Genomic DNA, 23,302 nt, shown 5'->3' on the forward strand with positions numbered 1-23,302 from the left:
AATAGGCAACCTACTGCTATACAATTTCTGTGCAAAAAAGTCCTCTGTACTTTTGCAAAGTAAGAGGAAGCAGCTTTAATTGCATCTCTGTAATAAAGGGTTGTGCATTCATACAAGGTGAGTGATTTCTTCTTTGCTAAAAACTTAACAAGAGCTCATCCAGTGATTATAATTTGTCATTTTCATACTAAGCAGAACTAGTTAAACAAGTCTTCTCAGCTTTAAATAGTTTCTTAAAACCCTATTTCAAATTTCCTTCTGTAGAATAAACAGCTAAATTTAATATGAATAACCACATCTAATTTTGAAAAAGATAATTTATTTTAAATTCCTATGTGAGTAAGAAAATGTATATGTGCAAGAGTGTCTACTTTTAAAATGACAACCTCAAGAAAAAATATACTTATCTAATGTAAATGTAGGTGAAATAATAGTAGAAAGCACCAATCCAGCATTGAATTATTTTGCTTTTCTATCTCTAAAATGATATTTTCCTCTTAACCATGGATGAAAAACATGAAGGAGATGGCATCTGATGTTACATTTTTCCTCTATGATTACTCCAGTTTCCCAGACTCTGTCTTGGTATAAAACAAACCCGTCTGTTCCCAAACTTATTTTAGCTTTGAAGCATGTGTAGTTCTTGACCTGGTGATCAGCTGTGGAGGATGTAGATGGCTATCTTTAGCTGTTGAGCTTCCATGTTTAGTTGTGATGTGATACTCTAAGCTCTCATGATGGTCTTCTGGTGGTTTTGTTAGTACTTGAGGGATTCTTGCTGGTTGCTTTTCACTCTGTCCCTTTGCAAATATTCATATGAAAGCTCATTCTGACACCTGTTTCAGGTCTCCTTTTGATTCATTGTTGGTAAAAGTGTGGAAGCAGTAGCTACTACCCTGTGCCAGGAGGACCCTTATGTATGCTCCATCTCCAAGGAAAAAATTCACATTCCTACTTCGCTCTAGGTAGCTAAAAAACCTGGCATAAAAGTGTCCTGGGCTGACCGATGTCACTTGCTCTTTATTTTATTCCTCCCCCCCCATCACAGTGGGACTCTGCTGAATTCTCAGAAAAACTTGTACAACCTGATTTTGCAGGGAGCAGAGTTAGTGCAGTGAGCTAATCGTGGCTGTGGTCGTGTGGCTACAGAATAGAGTATTGCCTTACGGCAGTCATTCAAGAATATCTTTGAATATTTATGTGGAGAATTAACACCATGGCATAGAGGAGGTTTGGCAGATTTTTTTTTTTTTAGGATCTTGCAAGTTGCTCCATGTGAAGTTAGTGGTTTCTTTGCAAAAATACATATATATCTATATTTAAAAAGTGCACATCTAAAAACATGCTGAATAAGGACGTCTAGAGTTGAGTCTGGCAATATTTGATCCTGCAAAGGCATCTTGTGTTATGGATTGTCATTTACTCTGTCAGATCTTCAGTTTCTAAACTGCTTACGCAGGGGAAAAGCCTTGTACTTCCTCCAGTGGGTATCTATGTTTTACTGAAATTCAAGTAGTTATATTAGAGACTCTTTAAAATAAAAGCATTTATTAAAGGCTTTTCATAAATTGCAAGTTGGTCTCAGCTGTGATAAATGTCCTTTGTTCTGTTCTGACTTGCTGGTGATATTAATGTGCTGGAGGAGGAGAGGCTCGCTCTTTCCAGTTAAAGTGAAATTCTTCATTTTGTGGAGAGGTTTTAGGAGCGCTTGCTTCCTTGCCTTAATTTTTTCAAGCTGACTTTCTTCTTCGAATGGCCTTGTTCTTCCATGGCACCCTGCCCAGACCGAGGGGGGCCTGTGCAAGGGCTGAGGGAGATCTCACTTCCAAGAGTAAAGCTTGGCAAACCGAGCAGCGTGGTGGAAATCATAAAAGTCAGGAGAACAGGGCTGGCTGTAAATAAAATAATAATAAAAAAGGCATGATTTACAGTGTGGTGTTGCCGGGTAGAATTCCTGGGTTCAGAGATGGGGGAGCACCTCCATTTCAGCGCACGAGTTGCACCAGGCCCACTGCCCCGCTTCACCCGGCGCCATGCGAGCGTGAGGGAGGAGTGACCCATGTGGGTCTCCTCAGGTGGAAGGGAGGACTGAGCTCAGCCGTCTGCAGGCAAATAAATGTGTGACAGAAGGCTGGGATGTTGTACCTGCTGCCAGTCACTTCTTCATTAACCAGGCCTATGCAAATTAAACCTGGCCGGTTTAAAATTTAACCCCAAGTGATGATTCTTTGCAGGCTTTCTAGTCTGCAAGGGTCTGTGCTGATGCATTTTTATGTTTGAAAAGCTTTGTAAAACTCTTCCAACTTAATGCAGAAGAACAATACTGAAAACAATGCACTTTCTACACCTAATACATCAATAATTCATCTTTTTCAGTCTGAACGCAGGTCTTTGGTTCCTTGGGTGAATGACCCAATGTACCTTAAAGGCTGAATCTGTTCTTGACTGTTCTTCAAGCTATGCAGCTCTTGACATCAGAGTCATCTTATCTAACTGATCTTTTTGTCCTGATAAGAAAGGATGTTCTTTAGGATGTATGTGCAGCTGAAATTTGAAGTCCTAAAGACCTCTTTTTATAATAAAATTATCATTTTGGGGCACTGTCTCACAGTGGCAGCTGTTGACTGTCAAGGAACTGGCTTCTGTGCAGATGAGGCCTGCCTATACTGCAGAATAGTGTTTTCTTCTCTCTCAATCAGAAAGGAAAACTATAAAATCAGTTTCCTCTGTGCCTCTTCTGATTGTCACAGACCTTGGGCTTGACAGATGCATGTGATGTCCAGGTTATTTGTAACTCAGATCTGTGCCTTTGTCCAGGGAGATATCAAGGACATCCAGGAAGATCAGCCTTGATCTTTAGCACTGCAGCCTAGTTTTCCTTAAGAAAACAAACAAATCATAAAAGAAAACAAACAGAAAAAGCTTAACATGACTTCCTGCTCTTGTCTGTTTCATCACTGCAGATGTGGGCTAAGCGTTCCATAATGGAAAAAAGGTAGAGGTTTCAAAGATTATTACGTTCCTATAACTTATTTTTAATAAGCAGTACATGGGTGTAAAAGAGTCCACCAGGATGGTAACTGATAGAGAAAGGCAACAAAATTTAAGTGGCAGAACTGGTCCCAAATAAAACTCAAAATACAGTGTATGTTAGGCCAGGATAAGCAAAATAATGTGCTGTGTTGTACCCACTGAGGCTATCATAAGGATAGAGGAATGGAGATGATAGATTCAGGGAAGAAAAGGCTGTTTCTGAAAAACATGTTTCACGAATTTTAGCCCTCAGGGGAGCGACACATTTTAAAAAGCTCCTGTTCCTGCCCCTCCCTTGCATCAAAACGAATGGTAAAGTAACCAAAAATGTGTTTACATACCTTTGGTTTGGAGGTTTCTTCCTGATGTGTAAAACACAACCACAGAATCAGACAGTGTTTAAGGAATGGAATGGAGCAAGATGCAATGGTGGTTTTTCTGTCATCTTTGTAACGTGCTTAAAGATAAGAGGTGTGCATTGGTGTATATACACATGCATGCACCTAGATGTTTCCCTTCTGGGATTTCCATTTGGAAATGATGAAATTCCTGAGGAGTTATTTGGTCCTTTCAAGTTAAGAATAACCATACAGCACTGTGTGGATCTGAGATTTTTGTCAGAAGTCTGCCTGTAAACAGGGTGTTTCCAGTGGTTTGCATGGGCGGATGATAAACTCTTCTGTTCGTACTAATGCACATGTCATCAGTGCTTTCTCCATCTCTTGCTGGGGTGTGAGCTCTTGTGACCCATTCGTGCCCACAGAGACGCAGCAGTTGGTGGCAGATGACAGCTTTTTTGACCTCCTGCCTAAGTTGTTCCCATCTAGCCAGGGTGGCTTGGAGGCATTCAGCAATGGGAGCACACACACGTGCTCAGGAGCTGTGCCTTGCTGGCACAGCTGGACCAGCCCAGGGGGATGGATGTACCTCTTTGCCATGTCCATGCTATACAGGGGACTCTTGGGGAAATAGGGGATGTGGCTGAAAACCTTAAATGATAACAATTCATATGAACTTGGTGATGTGTAGTTTTATATCAAATTTCAGGTGATTAAAATATAAAACACAAACTAGTATACACAGTTCTGAGGTGTGTTTTTTTTTTTTTTCTTTTAATTTTGTGGGACATGCTGTTGGTCCTGAGTGGTAATTTTCTAGGTCGTGACTGGAATTCTTTCCTCAAGAAGGAAAGTATGCCAGATGGAGAGTATGTATTCTCTCTTATTCACTTACTTTAAAAAGAAATGCCTTAACTCTGTTAAAGTTAAATCTTCTGAGTCATCAGGAAAGAGTCTCATAAAGAGAGAGAAATTCAGAAAAGTGGCAGACGGGTTGTTCTAGCTGCTGGATGCTGATCTGAATGCAGGATCAGATCTTCATGTTGCACAAGACTTGGTCTAGCAGGTACAGGCAAGAAAGAGTGTGTCTTGGCCAAACAGTTGAGGGAATTCAGATATGCAGCCTCTGTGGGTTAGTACTTATTGCTACTCTTTTCCTGCTTCCCTTCCACCCCCAACCCTCACTCTTTCCTGGCCATCTCAGATATCTAAAGTGAAGAGCAATCTCAATCACTTCTCCCAACTTTTTGTATGGGTGTTGGATTCAGCTGCTCTGCACACTTGGTAAGAGCAGCTCCTAAGGTTAATTGTGGGCGTCTTTATTGGCTGACATCCATTGGTTTCTCTCTTATATGTGCATCATCTGGACTCTGGAGGCATGGGTAGATTCACTACTGTCTTCTGATTCTCTTGGAGATAAGCTGATAATTGGTTTTCTTCTTGCTCCAAGTTATGCTACATCTCTTTTGGTGGTCAGGGTCAGAATTTGGGCATTCCTAGCTATGTTTTCCTGTCCTTCTGTATGTTGCTTTCTCCTTCCTCGCCTGTGTACTTTCTTGTTTGTGAGTGTGGAAGTTGTGATTGAGTTGCTTAACTGAATGAGCAGGGATGAGGAGTGATTTAATAAACTTGATGGAAAATCTTGGTTTCACTCTAAGCAAGAGGTACCTGTGCTGCTGGGGGCCCTGTGCAGTTCTGTGGTGGCTGTGGTAGGCTTGCTCATGGGAGCTTGGCTTCATTGAAATCAAAACTTGACTCAGCCTTGAAGCATTGTGAGTGTAGCTTCCTTGTGGTTCCTGTTTGTATGGTGGTGTAAGCTAACCAACTCTACTGTGTGCTCAGCTTTTTAAACAAGAGAATTGCTTTATGACTTATTTTCTTCCATTTCCTGCATGCGTTCTTCATAAATCCTAGCCAAAGGTCTCACAGTGACTTGTTAATGCAAACATGAGGCATACAGTTGCTCTAGTTTGCCTAGCTCACGCTTTCATAATGGTTTTGTATATAGACACAGGGGATTTATATATGTGGTGATCCACCCCTTCTCCTCCTTCCTTGTCTATCAGTTGCTGCTGGTTGCTCTGTTCAGTGCCAGAAAGGGAGGAGAGGCTGATTTCGGAGGGCTACACTCTGCACTGCCTAGCTGGAGGGCACTTGGAGGCTAGTGACAGCCATCCAGAAGGTCTCTTGGTGAAGGTGATCTCTGCAGTGCACACTCTCTAGCTTGCACAATGTAAAAAGACACTTGGGTTATCCCAAAGCCGTTCTGGAGAACGCCTGTTCAAGCTGGCTGCTTGGAGCACTTCTGCTGCAGTTGCGTGAGGTTGTCCTGGATGGGATCACAACTTTGTACTTGCAGTGCTCACAAAGCGTTTCTAACATTATCCTGACCTGTAGTTTCTCTGCCAATTAAGCCCTCTTTGGCGTGGGATTTAATATCCATCAAATTTGTTACAGATACCGAAGAATGCCTGCTGCAGCTGAGGTGGATGGGAGGGTAGGTGGGAGCACTGGGTGGGAATTGCAGTGATTACAGGCTGCTGCCAGTGTGCTGCAATGGGAGCTTCCAGGGCAGAGCAAGCTGAAGCAAATGAAATGGAAACTTCCTTATTCTTTTTGTGGCTTTAGTCATGAAGCTTAATTACCACGTTTGACCTTTTTATCTTCAGAAAAAAAGCCTGGAGTGGAGCTCCCAGCTTCCCTGTACCATTTTTGTAGGCAGCAGGAATAGAAGTGCTTACTGCTCAATTTCCACCTCCCAAACCCTGCATGCCTTTGAGATTGGTACAGCTTGAATCTCTGCTCTCCAGCAGCAGCAGAAACAACCTGAATCTGACCAGGCCTTGCATCCTCCCAGATCTTAGCTGATCTTTTGGCTCTTCTCTTTTGTGACAGAAGATGGAATTCAGGTGAGGGGAAACTTATGCATAAACCCTGTTACCTGCTCACAGCATCTATGAGCCATCCTTGGGGTTTGTGAGGTGAGTGGACCATGGGATCAGCCAGCTGCTGTGGCTTACAAGTGGCATGCTAGGACCTCCCTCCTGTTGTTACTGCTGCTCCGGCAGGGCCTTTGAGCAGGCTTCCCGGATGGAGCAGTGGTTTTCACTTGCGCAGCCTTTTTGGAAGCAGGCTGCTGCTGAGGTTGGTTGGCTGAGGCAGTGGAACAAATGGCAAGCCGACTGCATCAGTGGAGTGCCCTCAGTGGTTTTGGCTGGAGCTGGTTGCTGAGGGCGTGGGGAATGGAATGGCCTTTATAATAACTGAGAGGAGCTCTGGGTGTTCCCATAGTATTTGCAAACCTCTCGCTATCTGCAGCTGGACACATATGCTTGTGCTGTCCACCTCCTCCCTACTAAATATGAAAAAACAGGGTTTGAAATGTGTTGGATTAATTCCACCCAGTTCCCAGGGAAGGCAGCAAGGGCTGGGACAGGCCCAGGGCACTTCCCTGCCCTCATTTCTTTGATGGACCTGAACGTGGGAGCTGGCAAAGCTTTCTACAGCAGAGCTGTGCTGAGCCAAAACCCTGTGCTGGGGATGCCTATGGCTCCTGGTCTGGCTGGCTGCTGACACAGCATCACAGGGACATGTGCAAGGCAGGTTTATCGTGACGATGTCTTACCCTCGTGTGTGCCTGCCTGCCTTTGCTTGCTGGTGGGAGTTTGGTGGTCCCACCTGGGCACGTCCTGTGCTCTGCTGCTTCACCTGCTCATCTTCTCTGCAAGGGACAAAGCTGGGGGATGTGCAGTATTTACTTCCAGTGCTGGCTGGGGATTTGCACGCCTCACTGGGACTGTGCTGGGATGCGGTGAACTGGCTGCCATGCTGATTTTTGGACCCTCTCAAATGTAGGCCAGTGAAGAGCTGTACAGCTCACTAGTAGAACAAGGCAAGGGCGATGAAGTAGGCTGAGAGGGAGGTACAAGGCTGAGAGTGTAACAGCACCTGATGAGCAAGTGGGAGTTAGGAGTGAGTGAACTGTCCTGTGATGGGATTTGTATTGAGAGCTGTTTTTTTTTTCCTTTCTTTTTTTAAACAGCAGTGAGGTTCTTATTTGAGGAAGGAGTAGTTGAGTGTATGGAGGTAGTGAGGGTGCAGATAGGGGATGGAAAACAGCAGGGTTGGGGGTTGTTAGCCAGATATAAAGGATTTAGAGTCAAAGCAGTTTTTAGAAAACTGTTGGGAAATGTGGCTTCGTGACTATTGGCAATCATTTGACTGCATCTCTACCAGAGCTGCATCTTAGGACCTTGCATACACTCAGTAGGACAAATTTTACCAAAGGTAGGAAGGTAGTTGTTTTGGTGCTGCTTAATAACATAAAAAAAAGCAAACAAGCAACTGAATTACACCTAGACAAAGTTCTGAGTTACCATAAACCTAGCCAGACTTTCTTCTAAAACACTGCTCATCTTACAATTGAAGCTATAAAAGCCTTTATCGTGAGGATCCCTTTCTTCCATGTTTGTGAAAATCATATGGAATGAAGGGATTGAGGGAGAAGAGAGATTTTGTGTGTGTGCACATATATATATTTATATACATATATATATATATATATACACACGCATGTGTGTGTGTTTTCCTCTTTCCTGTGGCTGATCTGAAGTTGTTCTGTGATTAGGAAGTGATTTTGACACAAAACTCTGTAACAGGGAGTAGAGTATGTCAGAACTGACAGTGATTTTTAAAACACCGCACACAAAAAAGCACCTACGAGCAGATTTTTTTGTTCTCTTTAATCTGGTCCTGATGCAAAGCTTAAAAAAAGCAAAGCAGCAATGAAACTTTATAATGCTTCCTTTATATAACCGTCAAACTAGGAATGAGGGAACTGTATGTAAACAATATGAAGGTTTATATGAAAGTATAAATGTGTGGGAATACTGCAGTTACACGGTGCAATGTGTAACGAATGCCGTCTGATGTCAGAGTGCAGGTACAGTGCAAAACTGCTCAAATCTAGGGCAAGCTGAAGGTGGAGTAACAAAGAACCCAGAGGGCTGCACGCTTGTATTTACATCCGTAGGTTGCAATTGGCAAACAACTTGTTTTGTTTTGTTTTGCCTCTTTCTTTATATGTTGGTAGAATTCCAACACAAATAGAGGAGGAGGAAAAGACTGGAAGTATACCTCTAAACAACCTGAATGCAGTTTGCTGCAGATCTAGCTTTGTTGGTTGGTTTTTGCCTCCTTGCTGAAAGTCTTGCAGAGAAAAATGGGATTTTTTTTAGCAGCACCCTGTTGCTGCTTGAGAATGAGAAGTGAAGGTAGTAATAAATAACCTTCTGAGAACACCTACACAGTACCTGGTAGCAGCAACAACAGCAATTAGGATAGTAGGAAAGGCTAGGCAAAGCAGGGGACAAATGGGCAAACGTGGTGTGCCACTTTAGGTGCTTTACTTTGCATGCTGGGGAGATAGGAAAAGCCCATCAGCTGAATGGAGTGAGGGTCCTGAGCATGCAAAGTGGTACATGGTATTTATATACAGAGCCATGATCACACCTGCTTTGTGTAAAACCTTTCTCCAGAGTTACTCATGTATTGATTACTCATGTGCTAATAATTGTTAGTATGAATATATTCCCTATATATACGTATTTTGAAATACATTAAAGCTGTCAGTGTAGAATATTCGTCCCTTCCTCCCCCTTTGAATTTAAAGGCTTCAGCTTCAAAATGCTTTTGTTAAAGTAACGTACAGTTCTATTTAGCCTGTTGTAAGTTTGTTCCAGTAAACGCCATGTGGCTTCATAACAAATCGCATAAAATGGGTGAGAGAGGGGGAATGAAGAGCAGAAAAGCTGGTGTTAAAGTGAGTGATGAGAATGAGCACATGCCTACTCACACCACGGGTTTAAGGCGTGATGCTTCACTAGGTGACCGATAACGGTGTCACTATAGCATCAGCATCTTTCAACCCTTATAGTTTAAAATCAGGAATTACACATATATTTTTGACATGGGATATTTAAGAGAGTGCTGTGTTGTATCACAGTAATTCTGAAGCAGAAATTGTTTGGGGACTTTGCTTTTCAGGCTTTTGGAAATGTGGGATTTGCAGGACTTACACGGGGGGACTTCCTGAAGCTTATGGTACCTGTGGCAGTATCTCAAGGTTTGCATGTGATTTAAGCTTTAAGTTCAAGTAATGCTTGGTTGTGCTGCTGACAAAAACCATACAGGTGACAGGAGTAGCAGTGTCCAAGCATCACTGTCCTTGTGAGAGGTACAGGTGGAGTTTCTGGGACGGGTGCTGAGTGACTGCAGGCTAACTCCTGCGTGGCAGGGCTGGCTTTGCTTATAAGGTTTCTGCAAATTTTATTATGATTTCTTAGTGGGTGGTGGCATGTGGAGAATAAAAGAATGCAATCCTTCTGTCCAGTGGAGCTTTGGTAATTACTCCTCCACACACTTGAGCTCGAATAGCTGAGCCTGTTGTTTTCCATCTGACCTGACAGAAGCTTGCAAAGGATATGCACAGAGAGCTTGCTGGTAATCCTTGAAAACAAGTGAGGATGGGAACACGCAGCCTTTTGTTGGCTTGCAGAATGGAATCCCTTATTGTCCCTTAGCTGCCTGCCCCTGCCCAGTCCTCCTCCCACCATGTTTCTGTTCTGGGTGTGGTTTGTGTGGTGGGGAGCTAGGAGGGGTGCCTGCTGGCCCGGCTGTCGCTTAGCTCCTCAGCTGGTGTGCAGGGGATGGGACAGTCCCTGGCTGCTTGGCAGCACAAGCACGGGGCCTGAGGCAGAGCACTGTGTTGGGAAAGGATGCACATCTGTCCTCACTGCTGCCAGATCTCTGCCTGTGACTGTGTGTGTACAGGAACCTCCAGAGAAGCTGTTCTGTCTTGTTTATCATTGAGCATCATTTAACTATTGGGACAAATTAGCAAGAGGTGTAGTAAGTTTGCAGTTAGCTGGAGGATTTATGGAAGGTTGAGCTGGAGCACACAATTTGTGTGGGGTGATGTGTGTTTTTTGTGGAAAAGGAGTCTCAGGAAAGGAAAGCCTCACTGCGTGCAGTGTAGCTGTGCTGGCTCCTGTGCACCCCGTGCAGCCTGCCTGCCCTGAGCCAAGGAGGCATGCAGTTGCTCTGTTTGTTTATTTACTCAGATAACAGCAGTGTTATTCCAGGGGGAGGAGGGAGGCTTTCATGGGACCCTTGGCAGGAGGCAGTTTCCTCGGCAGTTTCCTCTTTTGGAGAGAGGAGAGCTCATCTGGAGATGTTTGTTTGCTGGTATTAACTCTCTTCTCTGCAGTTGCAGTGAAAAATGATGGAAAAGATGAAGTCTAGTAAGCATAAACAAGCCAGATTTCTCATAGGACTTTGTCAAAGCATGTTAATGGGCCAGAAGCTTCTCGAAGGAGGGCTGTCCCTGAGCTGCCAACAGTCACCCATATATATAACCGCAGTGGGCAGATGTCTTTTTGCTTAGTCCTGTGGTGCCACTGATGGTTTTTTACTGACTCTCAGCCTGTTTAGCTCGGGGAGCTCTCTACAACACTCCTGCTGTTCAGTGATGGACTGGGAGGGCTGAGGGCTGCGAATGGCTTCCCACATTTCTGTGGATCCCTCCTTTCCTGGGTAACACAACTTTCTATCCAAGCCTGGTCACTGTGGGAAGTCTGAAGCACTTCAGCAGCAGTTGCTGCAGAAGACAACAGCTCTGTGAGGTGCTGTCCTTCCCTTTGCCCTGTGTGGCTTTTCTTTTTGGAAAAGGATGAATAAAACCCATTGTTGCACATGGGGAGGGAAGTAGAGCATCTGGGTGGGAGAAATGTCATGCTAATTCTACAAAGATGGGTAATAAACATATATTCTTCTGGTAGTTGTGGCAATAGAAAAATAAATGTTGTGTGCTCTAACTGGTCCATCTGAAGAGTTAATGTCTCACAGGGTGCTATTTGATCACCTAAGTGTCATTGCAGGGCATAAAAATAAAAACATCCACCTTCTGGATGCTTGATGCTGCAGTTACTCAGGGCACTTGCTAGCCACCATCCCCTCAATCATCGCTCTGACTGTACCTCTGTGGAAATGTGTTTGTGATAAATTTAAGAGCGATCATCTTCCCTCCTTCATCCCCAGCAGCAGGAGGTTGGGCAGCATGGCTTTGCTTTCAGGATAAAGGCAGCATTAGTTGGTAGAGGCTTCCTTAGCTGAGGGTGCCTTGACAGAGGGCCACGGGCTTGCACATGCTTCAGAAGTGCTCCCCAGCCTTCCTCCTGTGCCCTCCTTGCCCTCTGCCTGCCCCAAGGTGAAACCCAGCACCTTAGCACTGCTTTTTCTGGGGAGAGCTTGGTCATATTTAGGGAGTTGTTCAGTTGGAAGGGACATTCAAATACCACCTAGCCCACCTCAGAGCTGCCCAAAGGTTGAGGCATATTATTGAGGGTGTTATCCAAATGCTTCTGAACACTGACAGGAGTGGGATGGCTGCTCCCCCTGGCTTAGCAAGGTCTGATGCTGCTCAGAGCGCACATATATGCATGTAGTGTGTGTGTGTGGGTACATGTACATTGTTTCTAGTGCTTTTAGCCATGCACGTGCCTGGAGGCTTTGGAGTACTCTTGTTTAATTTTATGCTGCTGATGGGACTGTTCTGTGAGTATTCTCTATCCTGGTGTTCATCTTGGCCAGCATTGCTTACCAGAACTACGCTTAACTGGACCAGAACTACATTCTGGACCAGCATGAGTACCTATGGAAGTCTGCTGAAAATAAAACCAACCCACGTAACTGCGGTTAAGAATGAAATCTTGCAGGTTTGTCATTCTTCCAGCCCACGTTTGCTAAATTGAAAACAATGTATCAAAAGATGCTTTCTATTGAAAAATCCCCATGAAATTCAGAAGAAAGTTTTGAGATGTTTCTGTTCTCGGAGGCGGAAACTGGCATTTACAAAACAAGACGCTGTCCTGTGACGGTGGCCAGCAGGCACAGGGGTCCTGCTGAAATACACATTGTGCCCCGGTGTAGTTTTATAAAGGTGCCTACAAATGAACAGGAGCCTTTTTTTCAGGAGTGCTCAGCATTTGAAATGAGAAATAAAATGCAGCAGGCAGCTGTGCCTCCTGTTAGACCTCCCCCGGCTCCTCTGGTGTTGCTGGGAGCAGAGGAGGCTCAGGGTGCTCTGTGGAAGGGTGGTGCTGCTTAAGTTTCCCAGGTATGACTGCAGTGTAACCAACACGTCCTGCAGACTGATGTGCTCCAGAAATTTAACCGAGTTTACATTTGAAATGTTCCCTTCGGTGTCTGTACAAGAGAATAAAGGACACTTGCCTCCGCGCCGCCTGCCCTCCCCCAGATAAGAGTAACTAAAATTGGGGATGTCACATTTTATCTATAATTTCTGGTATTTCCTTCTGCAGGATGAGCCAGTTGGTTAGCTGTAGCAGCCACATGAGTGCTATTTCACAAGGGCACCATGTGTCAAGCCCAATATTACTAAAACACTGCGTGCTGGAAGTGTTTGGTGTTGGAGCCGTCCGTGTGAGCGCTGTGATGATATCAGCACGTTATCTTTACTGTGGTGCTCTAACAGCTGCAATACTCAAAACCTTGTTCCTTTTCCACAGTAGTGAGGCCAGTCCTAGTTCCGGTGCTGCAAACTCCATGTTCAACACAGTGCTTTATGCTGCCATAAACCTGCTGTGCAAAAGGGGCTGCAACTGAGATGCTAAGCACTCTTCATTACCCATCTGATGTTGCTGTTGCTGTCGGCTTCCTGGGAGTAGAGGTTAAACTAATTACTAGTTTCCATCAAGATGCACTCAAAACATTGCTTTCTGTTTAAGTTCCTGTCATTGCCTTTTCAGCATCCTTCTTTTTAGCATTGTCCTCTAAGCTCTCTTATTTGCTCGCTGAAGATCCAGTGTTGGGTGGTCTGCTAATTCAAAACATGTTTGTCAGGCCAGTGGAAAAAAAAAGTCTCATGTTGTGGTGAAATAAAACATCCCGAACAAAATTATGGGGTGTTAATGTCACACAGCATGAGGAGCGCTCAACTAGAAGCTTATTATAGCAGCATTAGGAGGGGTAGGGCTGGAGAGGTAGCTCAGAAACCCTGCAGAAGCGTGCTCTGTCTCTAGGAAGGAGAAAAGCTCTTGGCTCTCTTGCAACAGAGTTCCTCCTTCACCTTCCTTCTCTGTATTTTCTTGTTCTGCCCCATAAGAAATCCTGACAGTTTTTTCCCTCTTTTCCTCCTCCATAAAACCAGCCTTTTCTTGTAGACTTGTCTGGAAGGGTGGAAGTTCAGAGAAGTGTTAACCAGGCCCTGCAAGGAACAAAGCTGGGAGGAGGGAGGCCGTGAAAACAAAGCCAATTTCCTCTTCTCCACGTCAAGGCATTCAAGGCTCTTTGGAAGGCTCCCCAGAACCAGATGGCAAGGAAGAAATGGAAACCAATCTCATTCTAGACAACTGTATTGCTTACGGGGAATTTTTGTAATTAAAGGATGTTGTCCTCTGCTCCAAATATTGCATGCAACTGTGAACTTGAATTTCACTGTGAATCTGGTGCTGACTTTACTGGGGTGGCATGGAGAAGTGGTCTTGGGTATTTCCGAGCTCACCTTCAAATGAATTTATGAAATTCTTTTTTTCCCTCCCTCTCTCCTTTCCCCCCTTGTGCCTTCTCTCTTAAGCTTTCCTGCTGCATAGACCGAGCTATTGATGTGTAGTATTTCATGTGTGACATGTGGCATTCAGGCCTTCTCTTCTGCAACGTCTGAGTCACCATCTGAGCTGCAGTTATGAAAACTGTCAAAGTTAACTTGTCTTGTGTTGAGCCTAGGCTTATTTTTCTCCCATGTTTTGTAATACTCGGGTAAACATAAAAGCATGTGATTTCTCCTTACTAGACTTTTGTTTAGGCTTGACTCTACATTTTACTTCTTCCTGTAGTTTCAGCTGGTCTGTTTGGCTGGTCTTTTTTATCTTACATGACGATAAGAAGACTAGGCAGACAGCCAGCTGCTGTTGAACTATAATAGAGTCGGTGGTATGTACAAAATTTGATTACTGCTGTCAACACCAGAGTGAATAAAAGAGAGCACATACTCTAGGCAGAGAGCTGCTAAATAAATGGCCTATTGAATTCAGTAGTAGTAGGAATGGGCCATCTCCTAATGAATGAAGTGTTTTATGGAGAGTGTGTGTGTGAGTGTGTTGAACTCTTGAGTTTGTTTAGGAAAACAAAACAAAAAACCAAACCTCTTTTGCCTTCTTCTAAGATTACTTTCCCAAAAAGCTCCTATTTCTTTCTTGCTTATCGCCTCTTATGGTTAACGCATGGATTTCACACCCAATACTTCAGCCTTTGGCAGAGGCTGTAACCTCATGTTTTAAAAAGCATCTTAAAAAAAAATAATAATAAAAAATTGCCATCCTAAAGCTAACTTCTTTGTATGTAGAATTAGTAACATGATTTCACATCAGAACCTATCTCTGTTTAGGCAAGGCGTTTTGTTTAAAATGAAGAACTTAAAACAAAACCATTCCCTCTCCGTCCCCCAATACTTTTTTTTTTTTTTTTAAGGTAATAAATAGTCTCAGTGTATCTTCTTATTGAAATGTTGGAAGTTTGGAATAAAACTTGCTGTTAGATTAAAGCAACTTCTCTAACACGTGGTATGTAACTTGTAGTGGCAGGCAAAGCTCCAGAGTATAAATACTTGGGAAGATCTCTGGTGAATCAGTGGCTTCCCTCAGCCCCTCTAGTACCTTAATGCTGAAGCTCAACAAGTGATGGAGGCTCTGAGATGGTGTTGGTCTCACAGCCCTCGCTGGCTGCATGCCTTTTCTTTATTGAGGAGTGGGAAACCTCAGTGTTGTAATGATAGCCAACTCCTGGAACTCATGCCTATCTTTCCATCTTGGCAAGTGCCTGATGGAGAAGGTCTTGATTTGGTTTGGGCCTTGCCTGGGAGGAGGAGGCAGGGCCTGTCTGCAGTAGGTGAGATGAGGTATGGGATCAGCAGCAGGGCTCTCCTAGGAACTGCAGACCAGCCTCATCAGGACCTGAAAAAACAGAGTTGAGGGGCTGTTGGTAGTAATTCTAGCATGTGTGGATAGCTTCCTGCGAATTGTCATCACGTGCTTGGTAGAATTGGTGATGTATCTTTCTTGTGCTTTTGAAATGCTTTGTTACAGTAGGGTTGAGATTTGTATTTGCTATGGCAAAATAAATCATCTTTGTTTTGTTTCAAAAATAGGAATCTTAGTTTTAAAACTTTATTACCTTTTCACATTGCTCTTGCTTGCATGGTCCACAGAAATGTTTGGATACAAAAGTCTGATTTAGCCCCATGAATGTACGATTGTCTTTGTTCACGGAAACAAAACTCTTCTTGTGTGCATTTTGAAGTCTTCAACTTTGAGGAATTCTTAAAATTGGAGGGGGGGAGAGAGCAACCCCACCACACAAAATAAAGCAAGACTCTTGCCCCAGTAAACTTAGAAAAATACTGATTTTATTTATTTACTTACAATTTCCTCCCCTGTCCTCCAGCAGTGTCTGTCAAATACGTGATGGTGAACTGGATCGTAAATAAGAGAGAAAAGCTGCAATTAGAACAGCCGTCACAGCAGAGTATACCAATACAGGCAAATCAAACAGCACTTGTCTTTCTGCTGCTGAAACCAGTTCTGTGCACAGCTCTTCCCTGAGTATAACGCTTGTACTTCTATGCTATATTTAACTTCCTCTTGCATTACCTTCTTGTGACTATTGGAGTTCTGTAGAGCTTAATATCCCCAAATGTAAAATTTGGAATCCCATGCCTTTCAAAGCTACAGGATGGAAAGTCCTCTCCATCTGATTATAAAGTTGACAACAGGATGTTGAAGGTCAAGGGATTAGATTCCCCTTCCGTACCGACAGTAAACGCAGTTTAAAGGCCCATTGTAAAATAACTCTGATGCTGTCGTAGCCTTTTATTATTAACCTCCTGCTCTGGTAGGCTGGGGTCTGTCTTGTTTGGAATCACTGCACAGTGGAAACTGCATACCTTGTCACAGTTTGTGATTCTTGCATCCACACAGAGGTTATCTGTGGGACTTTTTATGCTGAAATCTGGCATGAAAGTCTTCCTGTGATCCCTTGAAGTACCATTAGATGACATGGCTGCTCACCTTGCAGACTGGTTCTGGTTTCATGTCCTATCAAGCACATGGGGAAAAAAGTGTTACGGAAATATTGCGTGCTTCTTGCGAAGTAAATGCTAAAAATATTTAGGGTTCTTAAAATAAGTATTTTTGAGCAGACGTGTTGAACAGAAAAGGAAAATTGCCACCTTCTTTCCTGTTTTCTGCACGTAGGACGTGACTTGTCAGTGCTTGAAAGCTGGAGTGTTCTTCTGTTTTCATAAGGAATAGCAAAGCGGTGTGTTCATCTCTTTCTGAGGAGAAATACCTTAATTCACTTGAAACTTGTTACTTGTTTATATGTAGCTTTTAGAAAGGTTTGTTTCCTGGATGGTTTCAGTCACGGTGTGGCTGAATGTGTCAAACCCTCTGAGGGAAACCAACGCTTCCCTCCCCCTCGAATCCCGGCATGCAGTTCTGGTGCGAGTGTTAGTGTGCACTTCCTCTCCATCTTCACTTTCCTGTTTTTCAAAGACCGAGCTTGATCATGAATGTTCAAACAGCCAAAAAGGTTGCGTGGAAAAAGTACAAGGTTGCCGTGCCTCGGGACACTGACACACAGACCTGTTATCCCCCGCTGGGTGAGTGCATGTTTAAGTGTATTTTCAGAGCTCTGTGGATGAAAGGATCCAGCCACCAGGGTCTGTTCTTATCTTCTGTACAAGCTACTTTGACCGATTTAGCTCAAGTTTGCTGAATCTGACAGGAGCAGGTAGTCGAAGGCATGGCAGGAAACGGTACAAGGGGAAGAGTCCTTACAGTCTGTTTTGTTTCTGTGGCACTGCTCCACTGTGAGCACTGTGAGACCTGTGCCTGCTCCACACCTACTGCTGCAGGATCTGCTCTGTAACGCTCGGCATGTTCCCTTTCACGTGTAAGATGCTGACTTTCGTGGTGTAAGTCTTACTGCATGCAGTTCTCTCGAAGTGAAAGACTTAATACCCCTGCTTTTCTTAACCTACATGATGTTACGGTGATTTTAGTATCGAATGGTGTTTTTTTATTCTCTATAACTCTGCTTACTGTGTTTTTTTGGGACTTCCATACTTAAAACAGTTCCTTCAGCCTTTTTTTTCAGTTTAACTTTAACTTTGGTGACGTCTCCAAGGATCTATATAATCTCTCTCTCTATTTTTTTTTTTTTTTTTTGGTGGGGGGGAGGTGTGCTTTGGAGCAAAAGAAATTGGTGATGTTTCTCTTTCCTGTTCTTTTTACCATCCTGCTTTGGGGCAGAATGGGAAATACGCTCTTGAGATGCAGTAATTGACAGATGGGAGCTGATTATTTTGTGAATTGTTGTCAGAACTTTGCTGGTACAGAATTGACCAACCCACAGAGAACTTGGTACATTTCATTTGACTTGACTTCTGGCATGACATATGTATGTATGTAAATATGTATATATAATATATATATATATATATATATATGTTTGTTCAAAAGCTGAAGTCTATGGCTTTATGCAGAAGGAAAAGCAATGTCTTAAGATATAGCAGCAGAATGTCTACTTTTAAATAAATAATACGATGGGCTGAGATTCTGGTCTTACGTGTGCTTGCAGTTAGAACAATGAAGTGTGTTTGGATGTATGCCAGTTGGGTTGAGATCAGGAGCTATTCTCTCATGGCCCAATCTGAACTTCTAGAACTGAAAAAAACGTGAAAACTCCATAACTTGGGTGGAGTTCCTTTGGACAGTGAATCTGGAGAGCTCGTTACATTACAGGTTAGAGAGATCTGGTGTTCTTCAGAATCTCCATATATTCAACCTGCTAATGAGGTACAGCTTTAGTTGATTACTTTTGTATGCAGATAAGATAGTGATGTTTGCGTGCTAGGCTAGTGTAAAACTCCAAGTTAAAGAGATGGCTGCTGGTTTGTTCCCGTGCTTTATATGCTTGAGCAGGCAGTGCTTAGTGACTGTTTCTTAAGGCCAATGTACCTCCCCATGAGCTGAGAGCCCCCTGTTTTTAAAAGCATGTATGTCGTGGCTGCTATATTGCAATTATATCTTTATATATAATTTTAAAATATTTGTCTTTATATAAATAAAATATATTTACAGTCAAACAACAGTTATTTTTCCTAAGAAAATCCCTATACTGTAATGTTTAGAACTTTCCACAAAGTGTGGGACTGTAGGCCTGCTTTCTGGGACAGTGATGTTCTTGAATTCAGTCATCTGCTCATTCTCAAACGCTTTTTTACACTCTGTATTTGGAGCACTTGATAGACTTGTGTGTTTGGACAATTGAGTTAAAAATGAACAGAGAAGAAGAGAGCAAAATAATCTGAAAAAAGGTAGAAGGTGAGATGTGTGGAAGCAAAAACTTGAAAAAAAACCCTGAAAGTAAAAAGTGAAATCTCAACATGGGGCAGGGGAGAACATTTCTCCAGGTTAGAGAGGATAAATATTTTAATAAAGCAGTTCAGGAACTATATTCAAGCAGTCACTGTTTCTTCTTCACTTCCATCGATGTTCACGTAAGTCCTGAACGTAAATAACGGGGACACTTGAAGTTTAGGAGGCACCTTGTGTGCAGCTATTTGGCTAGAAGTTATGGGGGCTATTTGTTAGCTCGTAAATATAGTGTTGGCAGAGGTGCTGCCTTGGTCTTGCTGGTTTGTTGTTTAAATGCTGCAGATTTCCTGAACAGTAAGAAATGTGGGTGGGTGAGAATTGGTGGGGCTGGTGGCAGGGAGGCTGAAGCTCTTATCTGGTGCATTGTGTGAACGTGAATGCGTTAGTTCAGGTGAAGCCTAAATGGGTGAGAGTCTTCTGTCCTCTGGAGTCTGAACGGCATGGGAAAGAGCAGGGGAGGCTTCTCCCCTGCCTCCAACCTGATGTGGGTAAAAAGGATTGTGATTTCTCCAAGGACTCCTGAACCTGTATGGGGTCCTTTTTGCAAAACTGTACTAAATGCTTTGGAGAATGGTGCAGGAAAGCCTGTAGTGAAATTTATAGCATTGTCTCTTTAAAATGAGCATGTTAAGTTGGAGATTTGGTTTGTGGCCTGAAGCATACTAAATATTAACTTCTGTATTGGGATGTCCTTATTTATAAAGGTCTAATCTCTCCTAGAAGCCATGAAAGCTCTCAGGTCAGAGCTGGGAATGCAGTGGCACTGGTGGGCTGTGTGGTGCCTGGCCGTGGCTAACACTGGATCTTTGTCTGAGGGGGGGAATGAGAGAAGGGCTCTCTCACTTTCTTCACCTGGCCAAGCAGGTGGTCTTTCCTGTTCATTGCCACCCCATGCCATGGGAAAGTGTTCCAGAAAAACTGGTGGGCTAAATTGTATTTATCTATGCACACCATAGCAGTGTAGCTGCATTTCGTGTGATGCTTTTTAAAACTTTTCTTCCTGCCTCAAGTGCCTCGTTGTCTAGACGACTGTCACTCCTCCATTTGTGGGGAGGTTCCTTATCTATATGAAGAAAGTAGGAAAAAGTTGCAAGTGGTGTGAAACTTTCTGAAAATGCATTGCCCTTTGGCACTGTTTCTGTAAAATACCAGCTCTGGAGGCCAATACAGCAGTCTGCAGTAATTGAATGACCTTTGGTACTGATACCTTTTTTCATACTGTTGTCAACAGAAGTAAAAGAGATCAGTTTACTTGTTATTGTGTGAGCTGTTCTGGGCAGCTCCCACCCCCTTTATTTTTTATAGCAATGGGAAATAACGGCAATGACACAACTGAGGTGTTTTGCAAAGTAATAGCTTAGATGTTTTCTGTGTGTGTTTAATTGTGCATTTAGTTTCTGTTAAGGGTATCCCTTCTTGATCAATAGCCTCCCTTTGGAAATCCTAAGAGCACTAGGTTACAAATTAAAAGCATTAAAAGCTTCCTTTCAGGTGGGAAGAAGTTTGCGTTCTCACAGGATAGATGCACTGATAGCAGCTTGAAATGATTTTTATCATGAGACTGTGAACTGTTACAACAGCAAGAATATTTGCTGTATTGTTCATGTTACTGTGAGCAGTTGCAAAGCCCTGGGTTGGTTGGTTTGCTTAGCAGAGCTGTGCTGGAGGGTCGGTTTCAAATTTGCTTTATTTAAAGCAACTCTGGCTTTTGCACACATGGAAACTGTATATTTCTTGGCAGCAGGTGATGATGAATGTGCTTTGAAATACAGGGTAGTTTTAGATGAAATGCACAAGAGCAGATAGTTTTCATATTGCATAGTCTCATTTTGAGTCTTCACGTGAACTGTTAAGGCTCTGAAGGACTTTTTCTCATAGCTCTCTCCTCTTCCTATGTACATTAAATTAAGTACACATGCATACTGAAAAAGTGGAAAATATTTCTGTGTTTTCTTTCTTATAGCCCAGTCAGCTCTGTAAGCTGCAGGGGAGGTTTTTTTGCAGTTGGATGCAATCCGTGCCCCTTTGCATTGTCGGATGCAGTTGGTGCCTGTGACTCACTCTTGCCGTATGGAGAAACTGTTCCTCTCACTAGTGAATAATCTGGTGTTGGTTCGCTTTTATGTTTTCACTGAAATGTTCTGACCCTTAACTGGAGGGCTCCATATGCTTCCTGTTCTGGTCCCTTATGAATAGGGCAGGAATTGGCAGGGATATGGTCTGCTATGTGACCTAATTTGTGTGGCGTCTGGGTGGAGTGCATTGTAATCGTCACGGAGCGAGGGGCTGAGAAAGCGAGCCGCAGTAATTCCCTCGCTGATCCTTCCCGCGGATAAACAGCGGGCTTGTTGTACAAGGGAAGGAGAGGCGTTGTCGTTTGACACTTGTTACGTGCTGAGATGAATTTTTAGCCAAAAGTTCAAACAGCAAGGAAAATGGCTAAAAGATTCTCCTCTCCTAAAACTTGGAAGCAGCGGGTGTGGTGGCCGAGTTCGGGGTGGTGTGGAGCAGCAGTCTGCAGCTTTCCCCTCGTGTCCCCCCGGATCAGAGCTGGCATGCAGCAGCAGTCACTGATAGCTTTTTGTAGCATTTGGCAGTTAAAAGAGCTCGCACTATCACTTCAGACGGCAGCAGCATGGTTGGATCCGTCTTTCACTAATTGTGGCTTTCATACTGCACTGATGGAGTATCTCCTTTTCGTTGATGTAAAGCACCATTCAGGATTGCATAACTACACTTGGGTGTGATTAACTTGAAATTAGGACCTGGGAAGTGCTAATGTATAGTATGTAGATGCATTATTGTGTTGTATGCCTGGAATAAAAAATGGGATGGGCAGATACTGGAACTGTGGCCATGTTAGTAAAAGATCACATATTTCCCATTGCTCCAGGAAAGTGTTTGAAAGCAGAATGCAGAATATTAAAAAATATATATATATATATTTTTTTAGCTGAGACTAATGTCATAAAGAGTGTGTGATGATCAGGCAGGTCCTGTCCGAGTCTTTCTCCTTCTGTGTTGGTGACTGACTGGTCCAAGCCCAGCACTTTTGTGGGATTAACTGAGCTGCATGTCCATCCTCACTCACACTGATGCTTCAAGACTACCTTCCTAAGGTAGAAAGAGATTCATACTGTGTTTTTTTTTTTTTTTTTTTGAGTTGGTGAAGCCAATCCTGTAATACTGTTTACTTTATTTTTTTCAGATGTGTATTTCTAGTCCAGGAAAAGTATAGCTCAATCACTTTCAGCTTCAGATTGTTTTAAAAGGTTCTTAGCTAGTTTAGTGTGCTGCGACACACGGTATTTTTAAAGCAATTCACAAAACACTTTGCACGTTACTGAAATCAACTTCTTGCCCCAAGCTCAGCTATAGTAAGATCAATATTTACTTGGCCTGTGTGACCGAAGTCTTTTTATATATAAGGAAAATATTTACTTCCACTGCTGTTTTTAAGGTAGCAAAGAGATGATAAAGTCTGTATTTTCTGAAAGTAGAACAATAGATCCCTCTAAATAAAGGACCAATGAAACCATATTATCTTTCATAGAGCCAGTCTCTATGTAGATTTTTGCAAATTTCTGTCAGGCACACCACTTTCTAAAAAAAAAAAATAAATAGCTTTTGCTTATCCATGTATAACCCAAAAAGCAAATAAATATGATTATATTTCAGCTACTGAAAATATCATAAGCCTGGAGTTGAATATCTGAAAACTAATCATTGTAACTAAATAACATTTATTTTCTTTTCCCTGATTTTCTATAATGTAGGTTTTGCTTTATATTTTTCAACTAAATAATTTGCTACTAAATTTTGTTGTAGTTTTCCTTTCAATGAAAGAATGTTTTAAGCTTCAGTTTCCTTATGACAGATTAAGATAGAAGATCATACTCTGGAATTCTTAGCACTTTGTAAAAGAAAGGCAAAAAATGCTGTCAGTTGATGCCTCGCCATCATCCCTGTATCTGTTTTCTTAAAATCTCATGTCAGCATTCCTTATCTAATCTACAAAAAGTAGCTTAAAAAAAAAGTTCCAAGTGGGGGTTATACAGATAACTTTCTTGTGGGGACATGCCTCAACCTTTTGTTTGGCAACCTTGAGTCTCTCACAATGACCAAGCTCATTTGACAGTTTAATAAATGAGAGAATATTATTGATGAACGTTATTATCAAATGATGCCTTATTCATAGTGTACTTTGTGGTAGTAAAGAAGCAGTAAATGCTCTGTACAGTTACAGAAGCAAGCTTTTTTTTTTTTTTTTTTTTTTTGACCTTTAGGCAGAGCTGATCATACCAAAGTTAACATTAGTGAGAAGAGTTGCAAGTGATAACACCAAGGCAGGATTATACCAATTGCATTGCACCTCTGACATTTTTAGCTAGTCTGATGTGGTTTTATTTTTGTCTT

General features: G+C 42.8%; 1 protein-coding gene across 9 annotated transcripts in view; it reads left to right on the plus strand.

Moving 5' to 3' along the window:
* Positions 1-23,302, plus strand: part of UTRN (utrophin) — a 364,397-nt gene that overhangs the window by 13,794 nt on the left and 327,301 nt on the right. For 2 of the 9 annotated variants that reach the window (XM_038175833.2, XM_038175836.2), the window contains exon 1: positions 16,964-17,106. The exons of 6 other annotated variants lie outside the window; for them this stretch is intronic. In XM_038175833.2, coding sequence (XP_038031761.1) covers positions 17,013-17,106 — 94 coding nt within the window. In that variant the 5' untranslated portion in view covers positions 16,964-17,012. Of the gene's footprint in view, positions 1-16,963; positions 17,107-18,285; positions 18,305-23,302 lie in introns of those variants that run through there. One more of the 9 variants, XM_038175837.2, reaches the window with a different exon arrangement.

Source organism: Anas platyrhynchos, chromosome 3 (assembly GCF_047663525.1).
Source record: "Anas platyrhynchos isolate ZD024472 breed Pekin duck chromosome 3, IASCAAS_PekinDuck_T2T, whole genome shotgun sequence".
NCBI classification, from domain to species: Eukaryota; Metazoa; Chordata; class Aves; order Anseriformes; family Anatidae; genus Anas; species Anas platyrhynchos.